General features: G+C 45.8%; 1 protein-coding gene across 15 annotated transcripts in view; it reads right to left on the bottom strand.

Annotated features, from left to right (window-relative positions):
- The window catches only part of NAV2 (neuron navigator 2), a 706,422-nt gene that overhangs the window by 239,315 nt on the left and 443,460 nt on the right, over positions 1–23,647 (bottom strand). For all 15 annotated transcript variants that reach the window (XR_011441179.1, XM_070274944.1, XM_070274945.1 and 12 more), the window contains one exon: positions 10,896–10,948. Coding sequence is in view for 14 of the 15 variants with exons in the window: in XM_070274944.1 (XP_070131045.1) it covers positions 10,896–10,948 (53 nt within the window). In the remaining variant the exon portion in view is untranslated. The remainder of the gene's footprint in view (positions 1–10,895; positions 10,949–23,647) is intronic.

The raw sequence follows: 23,647 nt of genomic DNA, 5'->3' as shown, positions 1-23,647 counted from the left end.
CAAACTGATTGGCTCATTCAAAATATTTAGCGAAATTTAAACAAACCCTTTAGAGATATTGTTAATTTAAAAAATTTTCAACAACTTTGCAAACTAATACATGTTTAAATGCATGTTTGCCCAGGCATATCCCCAAACTGATTTTTCTACTTGGCTCTAAGAGGACGTTGGCAAAGTGCGGTCACCAGACCAACAGCAACAGCATCACCCGAGAGCTTGTTAAAAATGCAAATTCTCCAGCTCCTCCCCAGACTTAGTGAATCAGAGACCCTGGGGGTGGGCCCAGAAATTTGTTTGAACAAGCTCTCCAGGCGATTCTCACGCACACTGCTGTAGCAGGCTGTGCCAAACCAAACACGGCTTCCCTTATTAATGAAAATAATCTGTTATTTTGGTGTCTTTTCCATACACCTTTATAACTAAGTTAAAATATAAAATTGCAAGAGATTGGATTTTAGAGAATTTCTTGGCTTGGGATGACTCAAGTTTCTTTACAGCTTTTAAAAGTACAGTGTATATGACACATTACAATTTGATGTGTCACATTCCTCCCCCAACCCCGGGAAGTTCCTGGATGGTGGACCACTAATTGTTTAGCTCATTCATCTAAGACACATCAGCTGAGCATTTCCAATGTGCCTAGCACCATGCCAGGTGCTGGCAAGATGGCAATTTTTATTGAACTAAAAGAGATGATAAACAGGTTATACCAGGAGCTTTGATGTTATTAAATAGCCTATAAAATATGATAAATATCTTAAAATGTGTTTAAATGACACTAATTACAAGACAAATACACATTAGTTGGGGGACACAGCACCTACTCGGGAGCTTATATTCACATCAAAGAGGTCAGGAAGACCCGGTACTCACCTCTAATTAGTGGATGAAATGGCATCTGCTACTCCCAGGACAGCTCAGCATCTTAGGGGGCCCACAGTAGGGGCACAGGCTGGAAACTGAACATGGGCCTCTCTCCCCCCCACCCTTCCCTACAATCACCTGCTTCCGACTTACAGATGTGGAAATTCCATTTTGAAGTGACTTAACCACGGAGGCAACTTCTAGAACACTCGGAAACCAAGGGGCTCATAGCAGCAAAATGAGCCCCTGTTAGAAACCCAGATAGCTGACTGTCTAATTCAGTGAGAGTTATTTTGTTTGAATCCCAGAGCGTATTAGTTTCCTTTTGCTGCTGTAACAAATTACCAAAAATTTAGTGGCTTCAAACAACATAAATTTATTCTCTCCCAGTTCCAGAGGAAAGTCAGTCTGGGTGGGCTAAAGGGAAGGAGTCAGCAGGCTACATCCATTCCAGAGTCTCCAGGGGAGAATCTGTCGCCTTGTCTTTCTAGCTTCTAGAGGCCACCTGCATTCCTTGGTTCACAGCCCCTTCTTCCATCAGACGCCAGGGGAATAGCATCTTCCAGTCTCATTCTCGGTCTCTTCTCTGACCTGCTTCCATGGCCACACCTCCTCTCTCACCTTCCTGCCTCCCTCTCAGAAGGAGCCTTGTGATCACATAGGACCCACGGATAATCCAGGATAATCTTTCTATCTCAAAATGCAAATGTTAATCACATTTGCAAAGTCCCTCTTGTCATGTAAGATAACATATTCAAAGGCTCCTAGGAATGGTACATGGACATCTTTGGGGGCCCATTGTTCAGCCTATCACACTGGGTGCCTACATCATGAGTGTGAAAAAACCTTTGACTGCACAAGTCAGTAGTTAGGATATATGTGACCTGTGAGCTGGGAAGGAACAGCCATCTAATGTGCTGTCTTCGTGAGCCAGGATGATGCGAGGTGCTTTGCCATCCCTCATTCATCCCCTGCAACAGCCGGAGGAGGCAGCTTCCGTTAACATCCCCTTTTTACAGATGAGGGAGAAGACCCCGATGCAGTGACTTGCCAAGCACACACGCCCAGTGTGAGAGCCCCAGGGCTGCCCGATTCTGGAGTCCATGCTGCTGCTTCTCCATCCCAAATCTCCTTCCCAGGATGGAGTGTCTCCCCACGAGGCTCTGCCCTTACCTACTTGAGGGGCTGGCATTACAAGTGTAATTTGTGTACCTCCATGTCACAGCCAGTCTTTTTTCCTTCTTCAGTCCGTTTCTTTATATGTAGACACAGCTTAACAGTTAAGAGAATGGATGCTAGAGCCAGGCTTCCAGGGTTCCAACCCCAGCTTGTCACTTATTAGCTGTGTGACCTCAGGCAAGTTACTAAACCTCTCTCTGTCTTAGCTTCCTTAGCTGTGAAATGGGAATAATAAAGGTAACTGCTCTCACAGGGTTTCATGAAGATAAAATCAGTTAATGCAGATAAAATGTTTGAAACATTGCCCAGCTATAAGTATACATGATAAGTGTTTGCTATTATTATTATATAAAGACACTGACAGAATCAGGGACAAAAGCCACAACCCTAGGCTCAACAGAATGCAGGGAAGGGGGATGCGAGGTTCTCTGCCATAACTCACATTCGGCCCCCGGCAGAGCGCGGCAAATGGGACCTGGGTCTAAGTTCTCCAGACCCTCAAATGGAACGAACAGAATACGCTGCTCATTCCACAGGGTTGTTATGAAAATGAGTTAAAATATGTAGAGCGGTTAGAACAGTGCCTTATTATCATTCTTATTAACTATGTTAATAATATCTGGTAGTTATAAGGATGCCTAAAAATGCTTACCTAAAGCAACACGAAAGAACTCAATAAACTAAAAATTAACTGCCGTGTCCTATTTAAGTCCTCTGGATAAAGCAAGGAAAAAAGTAATGGAGAAGGAAAGATTCTTCTAGAATAGTGATTTAGTGATCTAGAATATACATTTCTTAAATCCAATAAGGAACTTCCAAGTTAACACCCAGTGCTCAAATCACTGCTCAGCTGTAGATAATATGAGAATAACGGTACAATCCTCTAGCCACATGGACAAGGCCAGGCCAGCTCCCTCCTTGGTCTTTCCATTCATCTGTCCACCCATCTACCATTTATTAAACAACTACTATATGCCAGTTATTGAAGTGATGGGTGCTTAGGATATGCAGGTGAAAGACATGACATCTGCTTCAAGAAAACAGTTCAACAGACAACCACAGGAAAGTATGTTAGTAGAAATGCAGGGAGAGGACACCTGGGCACAAAAGACAACAGGCACTGAATTATCTCAACTACTTGAGGTAACAATTGACCTGGAGATTAAAGGCCACACTACCCAGATGGGATAATCATCAGGTCTTCCCTGTTGACTGGACAGCATGCATTGAAGCACACAGACATGAGCACACATGCCCTCCCAAGTCCCCATATGTCTGGGGTATAAAGTATGAGTGGTCAAGTGGCAGGAGATGACGACAACCAGATTGTGAAAACCCTTCTACTGTATGCTCAAGGGTATGGAGAGGCGAACAGGGAGCCAATGATGGTTTTAAACAGAGGCACAACCAAAGAGGTAGAGATAGATGTGGAGGTTGCCGCCATCTTTGAAAAAGATTCCTGGCCAAAACCTAAGCAGTGACACTGGATGCTTTCTGCCCATCTTGGCCCCGGACTCTTTCCACTTTAAATTCTAGGTGGCCCATGGACTTCTCTTCATTCCTTCTTGGTTCTGTAACATGTGTGTCCTTAAGGCTGTGTAAAAATAGGCCCAGGGGCCCAGGAAAGAGGCAACTCAGCTGCCCAAGGAACTCAGACACTCCCCAGGCATGTGGCCGGCTTTCTGGCAGCTGTTGGGAGGGCTCAAGGTCACGAGGCCTGGAAACCTGATCTTGTTGCAAATGGCCTTCCCTGGCCCAGGAAGCTCTGTGGAGAAGGCCATCAGGGGTACCTGGCGCCAGGCCTCTTCGCGGCCATCCCGTGAGGCTGCCTTTCACTGCTCCTTTTTTAGCTCTTGAGTTCCCATGAACAGGTCAACTCAGGCCCATTCCAGAAATACTCAATCTCCTCCCTTCTCACGAACTCCCAGCTGATTCTGCTGCATCTACAAATGAAAACTATGGAGAACAGGATTACTGAGGTGGAGACTATTTTTGTCACACCCCTTCTCTGTCCCGGAAGTGAACACTGTCACAGGCTCTTAACCTAGACAGACAGACTTGGGTTCGAACATCACTTCTGCCTGCTAGATGAGTAATCTGGGGCAAAAAATGACCTTTTCAAGCTTCAGTCTTAGTGTGCAAAATGGAAACAATAATTGCACCGACTTCATAGGGCTGTTTTGAGGAGGAACCATAATAATTAGGGAAAGCTCTTCACACATGCACTGTGAGTGCTCTGTGAAGGTAAATTCTCTCTCTGAAACCTCACAATAGGCCCGTGATGGGCTGTCATTCTCCATTTTCCAGGAGGGAAGTGGAAGCGCTGAGAGGCCACGTGGATTATCCAGGGCTGCACTAACCAACTCCCCACCCAAAGGTGGGGCTGGCCATTCTTGAAACATGTCTGTTTCTTTAAAAACACCTAGTTATCTTGAAAAATCAACATCATATGAAAAGCTAACATCTACTGAGTGGCCCTCTGTGCCCAGCAGTGTGCTGGCACTTCATACAGACTCACTCATGTAAGCTGTAAAACCACCTGTGAGGCAGGTACTATTGCCATCCCTGTTATAGAAGCTGGTCCCCCAAGAGACTAAGAACAGCCCTGGGTCACCAGCAGTCAGCCTTCAGAGCCAGCTCTTAGCCATGATGCTTTGCAACCTCCAGAGGTCACAGGTGAAAAGGAAGACCTAGTCTGATGAGCTCTCTTCATAGAGGAGACTTTGGAGGACCACAGGAGGGAAGGCTGGACCCAGGAGGGAGGGCTGGACCCAGGAGGGAGGGCTGGACCACAGGAGGGAGGGCTGGACCACAGGAGCGAGGGCTGGACCCAGGAGGGAGGGCTGGACCACAGGAGGGAGGGCTGGACCACAGGAGGAAGGGCTGGACCACAGGAGCGAGGGCTGGACCCAGGAGCGAGGGCTGGACCCAGGAGGGAGGGCTGGACCACAGGAGGGAGGGCTGGACCCAGGAGGGAGGGCTGGACCCAGGAGGGAGGGCTGGACCACAGGAGGGAGGGCTAGACGCAGGTGCAGAGAGGGAAGCTGATGCCCAGTACGAGTGCCTAGGCCTCATCACACTGTCCTCCCAGGTGCTGGCCTCTGAACCTGGACAGCAGGGGTGGCTGCGCCAGTGGGCGGGGGAGGGGCAGGCGAGACGGAGCGGCTCAGGTGGCTCTGCTCTGGGCTGCCCACTCCTACTTAGAGCCACAACTCAGGGGTTATGGCTTCCTCATGGGGGGTCCCAGGTCAGACTTTATCTGGGGAAGAAGAGGAGCTCTGCTTGTGGAACAGAAGTTTGAAACCACTGCCCTGTCCTTCTCTGTGTCTAAGTGCAAGCTCCTATTGTCTTGAGAACCCAGGTGCTGGCATTTTCCACAGGGGGCCCTGAAAGGACACGGTGAGGAGCAGAGCTGTGCCCTAAGCAGCAGGGGCACTGAGCCGGGGTCTGTGGAGCCCCAGGGCGCACGGGGGCCAGCCTCTGGGCTCCAGGACCTGCTCAGACTATATGCAACATTCTGGAGTACGTGCCATCTGAGGAGGAGAGGACTCGTAGCTTTTCTGGGATTTCCAAAGGGTTCCATGTCCCCAGGCACATGAACAACCGTTAACTGTTTCTATCGTCACCATAGAAACTGCTGTGTCTCGAGTGCCGACCACATGCTGGGAACACGGGGATAAGCTCACCCACCTTCAAGGAGGAGCCAAGAGGGACTTGTGAAGCACTTGGAAGGGCGCTGGGCACAAGGCAAACACACCACAGGCTTCAGTTCTCTTATCATTTTAATTACTATTACCAATTATCGCCTTGAACGCCTCACCGGTCCTCACAGAAACTTTATGAGGTTTGTACTATCACCAATGCCACTTCACAGAACAGGAAGTGGAGGCTTCCAAAGGTTAAATCACCAGCTCAAGGCCACAGACAGAGGACAAGACACTCCAACTTGGCCTGTCTGGGTCCCCAGCCCAGGCTGGCCCTCTGTCTGGCCGCACTAAGGGAAGAAGGCAGAGGACTCCCTGGGAGGAGGAGGCCCCAGATGCCCCCAGGCCTGCGAGCAGCCAGCCCAGCCCCAGGGGAGATCAGGCCTGCGCTCCCTGCCGAAGGGCCAGCAGGCCTCCCTAACTCCGCACCTCTCCTAACCAACAACAGAAAGCCAAGCCGCTTAAAACAGTGACAGATAAAAAAGAAAGCCACCCCGTGCGGCAGCCATTCCTGGGCTCCCAAGCGAGCCCGTGTCTTGGGTCTTGGAGGACAGCGGGTTCAAGGAGTGAGGGGGCGCAGCCCCGGCACCTGCTGGCCGCACTCCAAGCAACGTCTCTCCTTCCAAAGCAACGCAGAACTCCGCAGAACACACCACTTGAAAGCCAGAAAGATGCCCCCAGGTCGCCATGGCAATGCTAAACAGATGGAACACTTTAACCCGCTCTGACGCACACACACCAACTTATTCAAGGGCCAAATGGATGGACTGGGGGTGGGGCAGGGAGTGTTGTTTCTACAGCTCCATCTCCAAGGATTTGACCCCAAATATATCTAGGTCAGAGTGATACAGGGCAAAGGACTCCTTAAACCCAAGCTGAGGCCAGGCATGCTGGGGAAAGGGGAGTCACTGCCATCTGTCTCTGCCTTTGGACCCCAGCACAGTCCCATATCACACAGGCCTCTATGAGAGGGTTATGGGAGATGCTGATGGTTTGGGATCTGCCTCTCCCTGGGGACAGTCCTCCACTACCCAGCGCCTCAGTCCCTTCCCAGGCAAGAGGGGAGTGTCCTGCAGATCCCCAGCAGGGTCAGGAGGCTCAAATGCACTCATGGGAGCAGAAGTGCTCATAGACCTTAAAGCACACGTTAGTGCAGATGTTAAAAACATTAGCTGCCATTTCCCACCAGGTGGCATTTCATTTCCCAGATCTCAGGGCTGAACTTCCCTCCATGGGAGCTGATGACCGTGGGTATTTTCCTTTAGAACACTTTGCTCCGGGATCCAATGGGGGTTGCTCTACAAGATGAGACATGTGTAGTGACGATGAATAAAGACTTGTCCCAGGTCTGAAAAGACAGCTGTGCCTATGGGGTCTGTTGTGCTCTGGGCTCTTCCATGCCCCATCCCTCCCCTCAGACACAACAGGGCAAAGGGCTGACATAGCAGGGAGGCCAGAAGAGTCTCAGCAGACACAGCTTATGGCACTTCGGTAGATCAAGGAACAAATGTTGCAAACTCTCCCTCTGCAGGCCCGTGACATCCTCAGGTCAACAGAGTCTCCAGAAATGGAAATCCTCTTCCACCCACCATTCCCCTGTGGTGAACCCTCTTGACTTTCAAGACCCACCCCTTAAAAGTTATTCTTAAACGTCCCCTTGTGCCAGGGTGGAATGGGTCCCCACTGTGCATGCAGATGTCTGTGGGAGCAGCTGCTCTGTTCTGTTGTTCTATTTGTTCTCTGGTCTCCTGCCCACTCATCACTGAGTCCCTTGCGGGCAGGGAGCACATCTTCTTCACCTGTGTATTCCCTTGGCCTTGCACTGTGCCTGGCATTAGCTGGCTGTCTGTGAATGTATGCTGATTGATACCTACAAGTATGCAATGCCACGCCCGCAATGTTTGTGCATCAATGTTCCTGGAATTCTCTAGTCCGTATGCCACAGGTGTCTGATTTCACTTCCCCATCCTCTGGGAAGAGAGAAGGACTTGAAGCAGAGCCTGGAGTGCAGGAGTTAGAGAACAGAAATCCAGGGCAGCCTAGGGGGTCAGGAGGAGGAGCACAAGTGACGGGATGGGAGAGAGGCCTCCTACGCACAAACTCAAAGCTTATGTTCCTACCCACCAATCAGTTGACTAAACGAATTTGCCCCTTGAAAATTGGAACAGCACCCATTCCTCCTGCTCTGAAACAAGGTTGCTTTTGTCTCCTTTATGAAAGGCCCCTGAAGATGCTCTGGTTACTGAGGGAGTGAGCACACTGACTCTATGCTGATGGTTTTCAAGGGAGTCAGCTACCCTCCCAAAAGGTGCACTCTTCAAGGTCTCACCTCATTGTGTGTCACCTTCCTTCTGTCAACACGGGGCTCTCCATATACCGTCCCCTCTTGTCTCCCCAAAACAGGCAATGTTCAGCAAACAACAACAACACGTCTTTATCATCGGCCACCTTAAGTAAAGCCTAACTGGGAGTTTAAACTTCTAGGAATCTCGACATGGTGGCTCATTCGCTATGCCATATTCCCAAATTATGCTTCTGATGGGTAGAAATGCTTTAACTTTGTATATGTGTGTGCGCGCGCGCGCGCGCACACACACACACACACACACACACACAGGTGTCTTACTAGCCAGAACACACATGCTCGCCTGTAAGAAGCACTTCCTGTGTCCCCTAGGGAAGTTCTGCCTTACGGATTTGTCATTGTTTTGTGATGTAGAGGAAAGGACAATGGCCCTGTTGTCCTTATCATCATCTTTCTCATTTCCTACAAATGGAATGACTGCGGTAGAGGTTCTTACATTTTCCTGGACCCACGTCCTGTATGCTGAACTATTCTCTACTATGTTTACCACCAGACCATGTCTGCCTCCTTGCCTCCAAGCTGGAACTAATTATCACAGACAATTATAGGATTTTATATTCCTGAGTTCTAAAAAAAACATAGTCCATGAAAAAAACAATACTTCCTGGGGCTGGCCCCGTGGCCGAGTGGTTAAGTTCTCGCGCTCCGCTGCAGGCGGCCCAGTGTTTCGTTGGTTCGAATCCTGGGCGCGGACATGGTACTGCTCATCAAACCACGCTGAGGCAGCATCCCACATGCCACAACTAGAAGGACCCACAACCAAGAATATACATCTATGTACTGGGGGGCTTTGGGGAGAAAAAGGAAAAAAATAAAAAATCTTAAAAAAAAAGAAGTGTCTTTTTAAAAAAACAAAAAAACAAAAAAAAACCCAATACTTCCACAGCTGAAAGAGTTATGGAGAAACCACAAAAATTACATTGGTGCTATGGTAGCATTTATAAATAACATATTTGCATACGGTACTAAATTCGCATAGAAGAATCCGAGGTGACAATATTATTTCATAAGCTTGAAAGTGGACTTTAACAACAACGCCTCCAACAGAAGGCAAAGGAAACATGAATGCACCAAATAGAATAAAAGGTTCAGTGCCTTAAATGTCAGCTCTACATATGCATTAGAACGGGCTGGGGCAAATTCATCAATGTCCATCCCAGGGGAAATCCTGCATCTCTTCCATGTGAAGATATGACTGCATGTGTAAAATGCTTGCACTAAAATCAAGTCTTCTCTCTTCCAAATTTTCTCAATTATTAATACACTAGACAGCTGCGGTAGCTCTAGCAGAAATAGCTGCCAAGCTTTTCCAAAAGGCGAAGCCGCCGTGAGATGTCTGCATGGGGACTTTGCTGTGTAAGGAGGGGTCGCTCTCTGGATCAAACAAAAAGGAGACAATCTCCAATGGAACAACCGAAAAAGAGAAACTTGTCTCAGAATATAAACTGGAAAATGATTCCCCCCCCACCGAACACACACACTCACTCCTCTTTATAATAAAAAACTTTCCGTGTACAAAAAGAAGTTGCCTGAAAAGGGTCTCTGTCCAACTCATTGGGATAACAAACAATTCAGAAAATTAAATAGCTAACCGGAGGCATGCCAATCACTCTGGTGTATTCTGGAATGAGGCTACCAAATTGTGCTTTCTCAAAGGGAGTGGGTGAGGTTAGAAAAACAAATTATGTCTTTTTTTAGATTTCTGGAAGCAAATTAATATCCAGAAAAAAAAGTTGTCCTTAAGTTGCCACCTTCATATTTTAAACAGGTATTAGCATCACCTTAACAGATTCTGAGAATTTTTTGTGTTGCGGCCGGCCCCATGGCCAAGCAGTTAAGTCTGCGTGCTCCGCTGTGGCAGCCCAGGGTTTCTCTGGTTCGGATCCTGGGCGTGGACATGGCATGGCTCATCAGGCCACGTTGAGGCAGAGTCCCACATGACAAACTAGAAGGACGTGCAACTAAGATATACAACTATGTACCGGGGGGATTTGGGGAGAAAAAGCAGGAAAAAAAAAGATTCGCAACAGTTGTTAGCTCAGGTGCCAATCTTTAAAAAAGAAATTCTTTGTGTATTAAAAAGCGCTTTGAGGGGAAAAGCTAAGTACCTAGGGCATCACAATCTAATGTTTTCTGAACTCAACAGTGATGGTGAATTTTAATTCAAAATTTATGTGCAGGACATGCAACAAGATTAGATTTTTAAAAGTTTGTTTTGGGTTTTTTTTTTTTAAGCTATAATATCAGAGCGTAAGCGTATCACACCAGAGAGACCACTTGTCAAGGTGATGTTGGGAATGCATATGATCATACGTTTCACGTTTCCTGTCACAGTTCTCATTTCACATCATCCCAACCTTTATAGGCACTCAGACCACACGCTCCAGTTCCTGAGCAGTAAGAGACCATCCCTCCTCTGTGGCCCAGCACTGTGCACAAACAGAAACTGCTGTGGGTCTTTGAGAAAGCAAAGCGAGTCAGAACAGCCCGAGTTCTAAACAAGTGTGTATTTGCACCAGTTCTGCATCATTTGTTTCCAAGAGCAAGGACAATATTTCATTTTCACTGTCTCACGATCTACATAAAAATCACAACCATTTTTCAGTAAATGCCAACAAATGTCAGAGAAGCAGACCACGGATACTTGGAAATGGCTGTTAGTTTATTAATATAATCCCCTAGAGTAAAGCTGGTGGTGTGAATGTTTTCAAGATGGTCAATATCATTTAGAGGCAGGGCTTACTAACATAACACAAACACTCCCTACCCCGTGTACCACTTACCATTTGCGATCTGTTCTTCGGACAGCCATTGATGTCTTCAATCTTTTCATTTGCTGAAAAAGAAAACACAAGTCAGAAAAATAAATAATCACCACAGACACTTTGAGTAGTGATGTTCAAGACCCTGGAGGCCAACCAAGTCCTAAGGCCCATGCTGGGGTTTTTCCAGCCAACGCAGGCATGTGAAATACCGAGCTGCATCTAGCAAGCTTCAGGACTTACTCATCAAGCCACCGTCCTCCAGGGACAGCTGGGGCAAGGTCATCGTCATCTGAAGCAGAGACAACTGCACTGATGACAGTCTTAGAGTGACGGGGCATCGTGGAAATGTCTGGAGACTGGGAAAGGCACTGAGCTGTGATTGCACTTCAGGCTCTTAGGCAACTGCAACCTCCCCACAAAAGATGGGGTGGTTCAGAGTGCATCAGTCCAGCCTCAACTCAGCTCCTGGTTGACAAGCACCACAGAAGACAGCATCTCACCCCATCTTTAGCCAGAAATACACTGCTTGATACTAGTAGGATTACTAATAATCCTATTCCCAAAGCGATGGCAAAGAGAGAAAACAAGGGAGACTTAAAATTGGCTCATCCAAGGCCACACAGCAAGTCCAAATTAGATCTGGAACACATTCTTGAAGTCACAATAGCACCTAGCTACTTAGAGAAGTCAAAGAAAGAGGTTGCACTGAATTAACTGAAAATCAAATATCATTACCAGGGAAGAAAGGCCCGGCTCCCCGTGGTGAAGTATGAAGGGATCCTTGCACGATGCACCCCAAGGCATCTGCGGAAGGGCTGAATTTGCGACTGGAGCCCCACAAAAAGGGAGTATATGTAGAGGGTATGGCACTGGCTCTGGAGGCAAAGACACCCCAGCATGAATCCCAGCTGCACGGCCTCTCAACTGTGTGATCTTAGCCATGCCCCTTAACCTCTCTGGGCTACAGTTTCCTCATCTATAAAATGGAGCTAATATTACCTACTTCACAGGAGGAGCTGGGAGAATAAGATTATGTGGCGCCAGTAAAATGCTTATTTAGTACAGTGCCTAGCACACAGTAAGTGTTCTGTAAATGGCAGCTATTATTAACTCAACAATATATATTCTTATCATCTATGTAAAATATATAAAATAAAAATTTCCTTTTTGATGTCTCCATCTGAGTTAAGCCCAGAAACTCAGCTAGGACTCCACAGTAAAGAACTAAGGATTTGCGTCCTCTGTGAAGCCTTTATAAGCTTCCTCCCCCAACCCATGCCCCACCCCTAGAAGGACGAGGCCTCCTCAGGTCTCTCGGTTCTCTCAGCATCCAGGACCTATCTCTGCTCTTAATCACCCCATGTGGAACTCCTCCTTCTCTTGCCTCCCCTAGCTATGCTGTGAGAGTGGCAGATGGGGAGATCTTGTTTTCCTCATTTGTATCCTTAGGGCTCACTGCAAGCTGGCAATACTGAATTCCAAAAAAATACATCACATCAGATTTTAATGAATATGATGCCTTGAAGTTTCATGAAGAGAAAAGACATTAAAAACTATCTGAAAAGGATAACAGAATTAAAGTGTCCCATACCTCTAGGATATTAGAACACCTCAACCTAAATTTAGCTCATATTCCCTCAGTTGGGTTTATTTTCTCTCCAGTGTTTCTACCTTGAGGAGTGGAAAATAAGAAAGCAAGACTGTGGCAAGAAACCGTTTTAACATCTAATTACCGTGAGACAGCCTGATCAGTGTACATTCAGCCCAATCTACATCTTCTTTAGAATTTGCAAAAGTAACAGACATTCAGGCTTATGACCCATCTGGGAAGATCTCAATCGTAAGGGTCCAATTGAGTTTTCTTAACTCTTAAGAACTAGGACAGGCATTTAATGGGATGACACGTGGATACTTGTTCCCCAGTTACCAGAAAATACAATTAGCCAGAACATATCACTAGCACGTAAACGCCCCAAGAACACGGGTTTTCATCTGCTTTATTTCCCACTGTAACCCCAGCGCTTAGGACAGTGCCTGACACACAGCAGCCACTCAATAAATATTTGTAGAGCAGAACTAAGGAATGAGTATTCCGAACATTTCTGAGAATCCAAGTTTTACTGCCTATTTTGAAGCAGCTGTCCTTTCACTTGTAAATATAGATGTACACACTGAAGATGGAAAAAAGGACAATCCTTGACAACTGGCACTCCTTCATACGTGGGAAATTATGGCAGGCACGCACTCTGACCTTGGATTTTGATATCGAATGCTGGAAAAAATATGTGGCTTTTGAGTATCAAGGCCGCTCAAGGTATCTGCCAATTGGACACTTATGATGGCTAGAAGCATAAGTCATTGGATTCTGATCAATACTCAGTTCAGCATTAGGTCATTAGCGCTCATTAAAGTGAAGGATGAATAGCTATGATCGTAAGAAATTATTTTAAAGATCCCTCACATGCTATCTAGATAAACGGAACCAAAGGGCTTGTCCCAATTATTCCTCTAATTCCTTTTCATGATCTGTCACCTAAACCACAGTCAGGTGTCCCCTGAATTCAAATTATCATGGCTCCACGAAGCCTAACGCTGCATTTTACAACATTCAAAATAAACCACTGGGGCGCACCTATTTCTGACACTCTAAAGAATACATGGGAAGAGATCAATCAAATGACCAAGCCCAAACTCAAAGTAAATACTTAAAAAAAATGCAAAACAAGTCTCGGACCTCCTCATTTCCAATTTCATGTAATGATAATACTTCTTTACTTAAATTCTCAAGAGTTTCTATGGTTGTCATAAATACTTAGAGCAATCCTAGCAGCTCTGGTTCTGCTGCTAAGGAGAAGAGCTTGGTCTGCAGAGCTGAATTTATTAACTCGGGGTAGGGGGTCTCTGGCTCCAGCCCCCAAACAGATAACCAAAGAAGCAAAGGTATTTGTCCTCAAAGTCCTCAACTGCGATTAAAACTGGCATCCCTAAGTGCCAGTAGTAATTTATTTATTCTGGAATGTTCTTTAGCCCACTAATGCAGTAACCTGTCTGCACACAAGGTGACAAGTTAGTGACGGGAAGGCATCAGTGCACTTTTTATATAAGAGCAGCAGCATCAAGCTCATTACTTTTTAAAAGATCATCTCTGAAGGGTTCAGAGCATGTCAACAGCCCATGCATCTATGTGTGGCATCTCTGCATGTGCACAGGGCAGTTCGCAGCCCTGCCAATGGGAGGAGAGAGAAACCAGCTGCCCAGAAAGGCAGATGACTCACCCAAGGCCACGCGATCACAATAGGTCATCAATGGAAAGAAGGTACAGTCCTATGTGTTGTCTGAATTTCCTGGTTGTACTCAGAGGCAGCCCAAATGGTGGAGGCAAATAAGCTGCTCTCAGCTCTCTTCACCTCTACTGGGACATCTTTTCCCATCCGTCTTCACCTCCTCCTCCTTCCAATGCTCTCTTGTCCATGCTGTTTCCCTCCTTCGCCCTCTCCCTCACCCCCTCCCTCCTTCCCTGACTCCAGCCCCCACTGGCACCCTCACTGAGTGACAGCAATGTAAGCGGGAGGAGGCAGGCCTGTCTCTCCCTCTTGATTCATGCTGTTTATCCTGGCCTCGTAAACCTCTCTAATAACTCACGGTGATGGCACCGTGATGGGCTGGCAGGCAACTGCCAGCTTCGGGCAGCTCATGACTCAGGAAGATAATCACACTAATAAGAGGTTGAACACAGAGACCTGACCCTCAGTCTCTAAAGCAAGGGCACTGAAAGGCAGCAGCAGAAAGTCCCTCTCTGCCTAACAGGGTGAAGGCAACGATGGAAAAGCACGGGCCCCAGACAATCCCACTATCTAGGAAGCTCAGCTCCCAGGATCAATCCATCGATCCTAGGATCTAGCTGGGCCAGATGAAGACTTAGAAGCAGTGTGTGTGAAAAGCATTTAAGGTTTTCTTCAAGCCACACATCTGATCATGTCCCTCCCCAACCTGAAAATCAGCTCTTCAACCACTGGCCTTGTTCTCAGGCTAAAGCCCGGACTCCCCGGCCTGTACTTGGTAGCCCTGCCTTATTTCACATTGTTGGCCCTCTGGCTCCACTCTCCAGACTTTCTGCACCCTACTTCCTCCACCAGGAACACTCTCCCTGACCGCTTCACCTAGCTAACCCCACCTGACCAACGCCAAGTTTGAGGTCTTGGCTGACAGGTAAATTCCTCGAGGAACCTTTCCTGGATCTCCCATCGTGGGTCAGGTCTCCTAGCACCGCTGGTCCTTAATCTTCATGCTCTCTACTCCCCCTGGGCCTAGAAAGAGGTGTCCCTCACAAGAGACAATCTCCCTGCCTGGAAGTTTTGATGGGCCTTCATTTAGATGTGTTTTCTAACTTTTCATTTTGAAATAACTTCAAACTTACAGAAAAGTTATGGACTAGCACAGGGAATTCCCACATTCTTTCATCCATTCCCATCTTCTCCCCCGCCTTTCGCTGCATAGGAACACATTTTTTTTTTAAATCATTTTAATGTAGGCTACATAGACTATGTCCTTCATCCCTTATACTTTGTATTTCCAAAGAACAAGGATACTATCTAAAAATACAATTATGAAATACAGAAAGTTTACCATTGATATAATTCCAATTCTGCCAATTAAAACAAAAAGGTCCTTTATAGCATTTTATTCCCCAGTCCAGGGTCACACAGTGCATTTACTCATTTCTCTTTAGTCGCCTTTATTCTGGAACAATTTCTCAGCCTCTGTCTTTCACAGCACTGATGTTTTGGAACAATACAGGCCAGTTTTTTGGTTTTTTGTTTTTTTTGTTTTTTTTTCATAGAATGTTCCCCCAATCGGTTTTGCCTGAGATTCCTCATGATTAGTTTCAGGCTTTCGATCCCTGACTGGTGTTCAACATAAGTGATGCTGTGTTCTCCGGGTATCACATCAGGAAGCACATGACATCCCTTACCACTGATGTAGTTTTGATCACCTGGTCAAGGTGTCGGGCTTCTCCCATGTGTGGTTACTGTATTTCCCCTTGCAACTAACAAGCCATCAGTGGAGAGACACTTGAAGACCATGCAAATAGTCTGGTCCTCCTCAAACTTTGAAATGCAGCAGCCACTGATGATTCTTCTCTTTTTTTTTACTGAGGTAACACTGGTTTATAACATATAAATTTCAAGTGTATGTCATTATATTTCAATTCCTGTGTAGATGACATCATTAAGTCTTCTTTGAATGTTTGGTAGAATTCACCAGGAAAGACATCTGGTCTTGGACTTTTATTTTTTAGAAGGTTTTTGATTACTGTGTTGATCTCCTTCCTGGTGATTGGTCTACTCAAATTCTCTATTTCTTCTTGATTCAGTTTTGGAAGGTTGTATGATTCTAAGTATTTGTCCATTTCTTCTAGATTATCCAATTTGTTGGCATATAGCTTTTCGTAGTATTCTCTTATAATCTTTTGTATTTCCGAGATGTCCGTTCTAATTTCTTCCATTTCTGATTTTATTTATTTGAGCGTTCCCTTTTTTTCTTGGTGAGTCTAGCTAAAGTTTTGTCAATTTTTTTTTCTTGCCTTTTCTCCCCAAATCCTCCTAGTACATAGCTGCATATTTCAGTTGTGGATCCTTCTAGTTGTGACATGTGGGATGCCGCCTCAACACGGCCTCATGAGTGGTGCCATGTCTGTGCTCAGGATCCGAACTGGCAGAACCCGGGGCTGCAGGAGCAGAGCACGTGAACTTAACCACTCAGCCATGGGGCCAGCCCCCAGTCAATTTTTTTATCTTTTCAAAGAACCAGCTCTTGGTTTCATTGATTTTTTTCTGTTTTTTTTTTTAGTCTCATTTATTTCTGCTCTGATTTTTATAATTTCCTTCCTTCTACTGATTTTGGTCTTTGTGCTTCTTCTTCCAGTTCCTTTAGGTGCACTGTTAGAGTGTTTATTTGGGATTTTTCTTGTTTGTTGAGGTAGCTCTGTATTGCTATAAGCTTCCTTCTTAGAACTGCTTTTGCTGTATCCCATAAATTTTGGCACATCGTATTTTCATTTTCATTTGTCTCCAGGTATTTTTTGATTTCTCCTTTGATTTCTTCATCGACCCAATCGTTGTTCAGTAGCATTTTGTTTAATCTCCACAAATTTGTGGCTTTTCTGATTTTCTTCCTTTACTTGACTTCTAGTTTCATACCTTTGTGGTCAGAAAAGATGCATGGCATTATTTCGATCTTCTTAAATTTATTGAGACTTGTTTTGTGGCCTATTATGTAAGCAATCCTGGAGAATGTTCCATGGGCATTTGAAAAGAATGTGTATTCTGCAGTTTCTCGATGGAATGTTCTGTATATATCTACTAAGTCCATCTGGTCTAATGTGTCATTTAAGGCCAATGTTTCCTTATAGATCTTCTGTTTGGATGATCTATCCACTGGTGTATGTGGAATATTCAAAGTCCCCTACTATTATTGTGTTACTGTCTATTTCTCCTTTCATGTCTGTTAATAATTGCTTTATATGTTTAGGTTACTCCTATGTGTGGTGCATAGATATTTACAAGTGTTATATCCTCTTGTTGGATTGTTCTCTTTATCATTACGTAGTGCCCTTCTTTGTCTCTTATTACGGTTTTTGTTTTAAAGTCTATTTTGTCTGATATAAGTATTGTTACCCCAGCTTTCTTTTCTTTGCCATTTGCATGGAGTATCTTTTTCCATCCTTTCACTTTCAGTTTGTGAGTGTCCTTAGGTTTGAAGTGTGTCTCTTGTGTGAAGCATATATATGGGTCTTGTTTATTTATTCAATTGACCACCCTACGCCTTTTGATTGGAGCATTTAGTCCACTGACATCTAAAGTAGCTATTGGTAGGTATGTGCTTATTGCCATTTTGTCACTTTTTTTCTGGGGGTTTTAGTAGTTCTTCTCTGTTCCTTTCTTCTTCTCTTGTTCTCTTCCCTTGTGGTTTGAGGGCATTCTTTAGTATTATGTTTGGGTTCCTTTCTCTTAATTTTTTGTGTACTTATTATAACTTTCTGGTTTGTGATTACATATCATATATAATATGATATATATATAATAGCCTATGTATATAGCAATCTATAGTAAGTTGATGTCCTCTTTAGTTTGACCTCTTTCTAAAAGTTCTATTCTTTAACTCCGCTCCTCCCACAATTTATGTTTTGATATCATATCTAACCTTTTGTGTGTGCCTCTATTACCCTCTTATCATGGAAACAGATAATTTTAGTACTTTTGTCTTTTGACCTTCATATTATCTTCATAGGTGGCTGATCTGCTAACTTTACTGTATTTTTGCCTTAACCAGTGACTTTTATTGCTTTTTTTTTGATAATTTTCTTATTCCTACTTTTGGTCTTCTCTTTCCCACTTAAATAAGTCCCTTTAGCATTTCTTGTAAAACTAGTTTCTTAGTGATAAACTCCCTTAATTTTTGATTGTCTGGGAAGCTCTTTATCTCTCCTTCCATTCTGAGTGATAACCTTGCCAGGTAGAGTATTCTTGGCTGTAGGTTTTTTCCTTTCAGCGCTTTATATATATCATGCCACTCCCTTCTAGCCTGTAAGGTTTCTGCTGAGAAGTCAGCTGATAGCCTTGTGGGGTTTCCTTTGTATGCAACTTGTTACCTTTCTCTTGCAGCTTTTAGGATGCTCTCTTTAATTCTTGACATTTTCATTACAATGTATCTTGGTGTAGGCCTCTTTGGGTTTATCTTGTTTGGTGCTCCCTCTGCTTCCTGTACCTGGATATCTGTTTTCTTCCTTAGGCTAGGAAAGTTTTCAGCTATTAATTCTTCAAATAGATTCTCTGCCCCTTTGTCTCTCTTCTCCTTCTGAGACATCTATAACACAGATATCAGTATGCTTGATGTTATCCCAGAGTTCCTTTAGACTATTCTTGTTCTTTTTAATTCTTTTCTCTTTTATCTGTTCAGCTTGGGTGATTTCCCCTAGTTTTTTTTCCAGCTCACTGATCTGTTCTTCTGTATCATCTACTCCGCTACTGAGTCCCTCTAGTGAATTTTTCATTTCCAGTATTGTATTCTTCATTTCTGATTAGTTCTTTTTTATATTTTCCAATTCTGTGTTTACATCCTCACTGAGTTCATCCAGTCTTCTCCAAAAATCACTGAGAACCCTTATGACTTTTTGTTTGAACTCTTTGCCAGAGAGATTGTTTATTTTTGCTTCACTTAATTCTTTTGGGGGGGTTTTATTCTGTTCCCTTACTTACAATGTATTCCTTTGCCTCCCCATCTTGCCTGTTTCTCTGTGCTTATATCTAAGTATTTGGTGGGTCAGCTACGTCTCCTGATCTTGGAGAGGTGGCCTTATGTAAGAGATACGTTATGAGGCCCAGCAGTGTGCTTCCCTCTCATCACCAGTTCCAAATGTTCCAGGAGTGACCCCTGTGTGGGCTACATTTGTCCTTCTGCTGTGGCAGGGTTGCTCTTGCTGCAGGTACCCAGGGAGGCTATGCTGTCCCCCTGGCTGGCTGGTTGTAATTCTCAGCTGCATGTGGCTGCTATGGACCCCTCAGTCACTTTACAGGTGTGGGAAGCCCCAGCACAGTTGGCTGCAAGGGCTAATAGCACAGCCCTGTTGTAGTTTTTCTGTTCAGTGAGTAGGCCCCCAGTGTGGCTGGTTGCTAGGCTCAGGGACTTACAATTGCTGTGGGCCTCCAGACTGCAAGACTCTTGTCAGCTCTCTCAGGATTGCAGCTGAGTGGGGCTGGTCTCAGACACAGGAGCATCTAATTGTTTCAGGCTTTAGAAGGTGGGGCCAATCCCCTATGTTGCTGTTTGAGAAGCACAAGTCTGCTGCAGCTGACAAGCCCCATGGCCCACAGGGCCACACACCATCAAAAAAGTCCTGTCCCATGCATGCACCCCAATCTCCTGTAGCGGACTGAGTCGCCCCACTGCAGAGGCCCCACACATCCCACCAATGCCCTCCACATTCTACCCACTCCTCATGCACACCCTGCCCCACAGAGACTAACCCAGTCATCTAGCTGCAGAGGATCCAGGCACCCAGCCTATGTGGGCCCACAAGTTGCCTGAAGGCTTGCTGTTGAGTGAGGCCAGTCCCTAGGGCAGGCTGCCAGCCTTGGCTCAACTGGATTAAATCAGTGCTCTAGTGCATGGGGCAGACCCTGGGCTCACAGCCCAGGAGAAGAACTCCAATGGCATCTGCCAGTGTCTGTGTCAGCACACCTGTACCAGGTCACCACAATGGCTGCTGCCAATGTCTCAGTCTCTAGAGAGGTCTCACCTCTCACCAAGATGCACCCACTCAGAGCCTATGAAGTGAGTCTCTTTTCACCAAAGGACTGTGCACCTTTCTTGCTGGTGATTTTAGGTTGCCTTCCAAAACAGGTGAAATTGCGTGTGGGCTCGTTAAGCACCAGCTTTTTTCCCCTTATGTCCAATAGCTTTTCTGGGCATATTCCCAGTCGTTGTTAGTAGCCAGCAAAGTCAGATATTATGACACTCGTCTCAGTTGTGCTGAGTCCAAAGGATGCTTATAGCAGCAATGCTCCCTCGCTCAGATCTCCTGGCTCCTCCAGGGAAGGCCGCATACCTTAGGATTGCTCCTGGCCCACCATGAGGCTCCACGGCTTGTGAAGCTGGCTTTTTTCTCACCCGAAAGGAATTTCTGGCTCTTCCACCTGAGTCAGGACTGTCCCTTGTTCCAGGGGTTCTTTTTATCCAGTTTTCAGTTCTCTCTTGGATAACTGTTCCCAGAGTAGTTGTAAATTTGTTGTGTCCATGGGAGAAGGTGAGCTCAGAGTCCACCTGTGCTGCCATCTTGACACATCTCTGATTCTTGCCTTAAGCCATCTTTATCATCACGGTTGCTCCCTCAACATGTTATTTGTCACTGTTCTCCTGTACCCTGAGCCCTCTCTTCTCTTCCATAGATATACCTATTTATTTATCAGTAGAGACTTATAGATACCTGTTTTATTCCATGGTTACAATCCACAACTGTCCTCAATTGTTTTGATGCTCTGATTGTCTCTGATTAGATTGTTCTTTGTAGCCCTAGAGGGCAGATCTAGTACTTGTAGGGAGACACCACCAAGGGAGGCAGATTTTCACGTAGTGAAAGAAGAACTTTTGAAGGATTCCAACTCCCCATCATCAGAACTAGCTGCCTAAGGAGGCAGTAAGCTGCCCATCACAAGAAGTATTTAAGAGTCTGCTAACTGCTTTTCATAGAAGCAACTCATGCATCAGGTTGGGGCTTTTAAAAGTCCCTTCCAAACCTAACAGTTGAGAGCTCAGCAGAGAATCCTGCAAAGAAGGAGGGTGTGACACACAGTTTAGAGGAATGTTCAGAAGAATCCTAAATGCTGAGAAGGGGAAACACCTGGGCCCCCTGTTGGAAACAATCCAACCCAGGCTTACAGAAGCAGGGGCTGCCGTGCACAAAATTCTCATCCCTAATCCTCTCGACTCTTCTGAAACATCACTGCATGCCAGGCACCATGCTAAGTGCTGGGAACCCAGAAAGGAAGATGACTCAGACCCAGGCCCAACACAGCAGCCAGTGGAACGATAGAGGAGGGTCCCTCCAGCTGTCTGGGGGAGCTGAGAAAGGTATCAGAGCATGGGCAGTATGTCTCACCAGCCCAAGAGAACTGCAGCCACTAGAATTCTGTCCAGAACCAAATGGAGTCACCAGGACTCCAATTCTCGGAAAATTTTAGATAGGCAGATAAACAGAGAGAGGGATAAACCCATAGACATATATATACACACACACATACACACACGTATATATGAAATACATGTACACATACAAACATAGCTTTCCACATTTTTCAATGCACATGTGTGGAGGAAAGCATGGACTTCAGATGTAAAGAGTACAACTGAGGAATAGTCCAGCATCCTGGTCAGAAAATGCTGCTCCCCCTCCCTCCCTAAGAAATCTCTGTTCACAAGACACTCTGAGATTAAATGCTCTGGGCCGGCTGACAGACGATCTAGGGAAGAAGTCACGCAGGAGACTCCTATGTCTAGCTGCCTTCTCAGCTCCCCATCTTCTGGGTCTCCGTTCTCCACACCCAGAGCAGAGGGTGTGAGTCCGGCACAGCCAATGGTAGAGATGCATGTACTGATATCTGGCCTCAGTTAGGGAATCCCTGGCAGAGTGAGCCTCTCCTGGAAGGGTGAGGGAAAGCAACTTGGTGGCTTAAGGCACAGCCTCGGTCACTGGTATTAACTTGAGCCTCTGAACTTAGGGTCCAGTAGCTCAGGCCCAGAGGGGTCACTGTCTAGGGAGCTTCATGTCATCTGAATAGATTCAGAGAAGTATCCTCCTGAGCAACGATCAAAACTGTGCTAGCTTCTATTTCTATAGCACTGTGTTTAGTAAGTTCATGACATGCATGCTACCATTCACCTCTTCCAGGCCCATGACAGACATAACTAATCTATCATGACACATTCTAACACTGATACCAAGGTCTCATCGTCTTTCTACACATACCTTTCTAGGCAGTTGCTACCAAGTGCTATGCAGGAACACTTCACAGTTTCCAAACATATCTGATACCTACCTTGCATTTCATAAGACTGCCACAGGATCAGACAAAGCAGACATGGCTGTGTCCATGTTAAAGATGGGGAAACAGAGGCAGCAGAGGACTCTTTGAAGGTCCCACAGTTGGGAGGGATGGAGCTGGGATGAGAGCAAGGCCTCTCGGAACCATCCTGTCTTACTCTCTCCTACTCCCTGTGACGAAAGATGAGACAGTTCCCAGTGGAAACACTCTGCTTAGCCCCAAGACTCAGCCAGAGTAGGCCCATGTGCCTGATGTGGTCAAAACCCAGCTCAGGTGTACATCACCTCCTCCAGGAAGACCTTGCCAAGAAGATGCTACTCCTCCTTGCACATTTGTCTCTTTATTCTCAGCAAGGAGCACACTGCTGGCACACAGTTGGTACTCAATAAATGGTTCCTGAACCGAAGTGAAGGAAGATACAGCCTTGTACTGGGTTCCGCATCTCTGCATTGAGAAGGGGTATAATGTATTGGGGCAAAGAACAGAAGCTTTAGAAGCAGGCCAACCCAGGTTAGAATCCCCTTGCAGACTAGTCATGGGATACTGGGCTACTGAAACTCATTGGGCCTCAGTTTACGCATCTGTAAAATGGGGAGAATACCACCTACTTCATAGGGATGTTGAGGAAATTAAATAAGAGAAATTTTTAAAAGAGCTTGGTATGAGCAATGATGAAGAGTAGGGGGAGAAGGAGGAAAAGGAAAAAGAGAAGTGTGCTGGACAGACTTCAAGGTGACCCCCCAGGAGCCTCCTGCTTAAATTCAAGCCCTTGTACTTCCCCCCCATTTAGTGTGGCAGGACATAGGACTTGCTTCTAGCCAAGAGAACATGGCAAAGGTGGTGGGATGTCACGCCCATAATTATGTTATATAAGATTCTGTCTTGCTAGTAGGCTTGGTCTACAAACTTTCTCCCTTGCTGGCACTGAAGAAATCAATTGAAGTAGCCATGTTGGGAAACCTATGTGGCAAGGAGCTGAGAGGGCCTTCTAAGAGTTGAGGTGGCCTCCAGCCAACAGTCAGTGAGAAATCAGGACCCACTCATATCACTACAAGGAAATGAATTCTGCCAACAGTCCGAGTGAGCCTGACTCCCTTCCCAGTCAGGCCTCCAGATGAGAACTCGACCCTGGTCAACACCTTGACTGCAGCCTTACAGAGGCACCCAGCT

The sequence above is a fragment of the Equus caballus genome, chromosome 7 (assembly GCF_041296265.1).
Source record: "Equus caballus isolate H_3958 breed thoroughbred chromosome 7, TB-T2T, whole genome shotgun sequence".
NCBI classification, from domain to species: Eukaryota; Metazoa; Chordata; class Mammalia; order Perissodactyla; family Equidae; genus Equus; species Equus caballus.
Note: the sequence above shows the minus strand (reverse complement) of the source record. Positions and strands in the feature narration are given on the sequence as shown.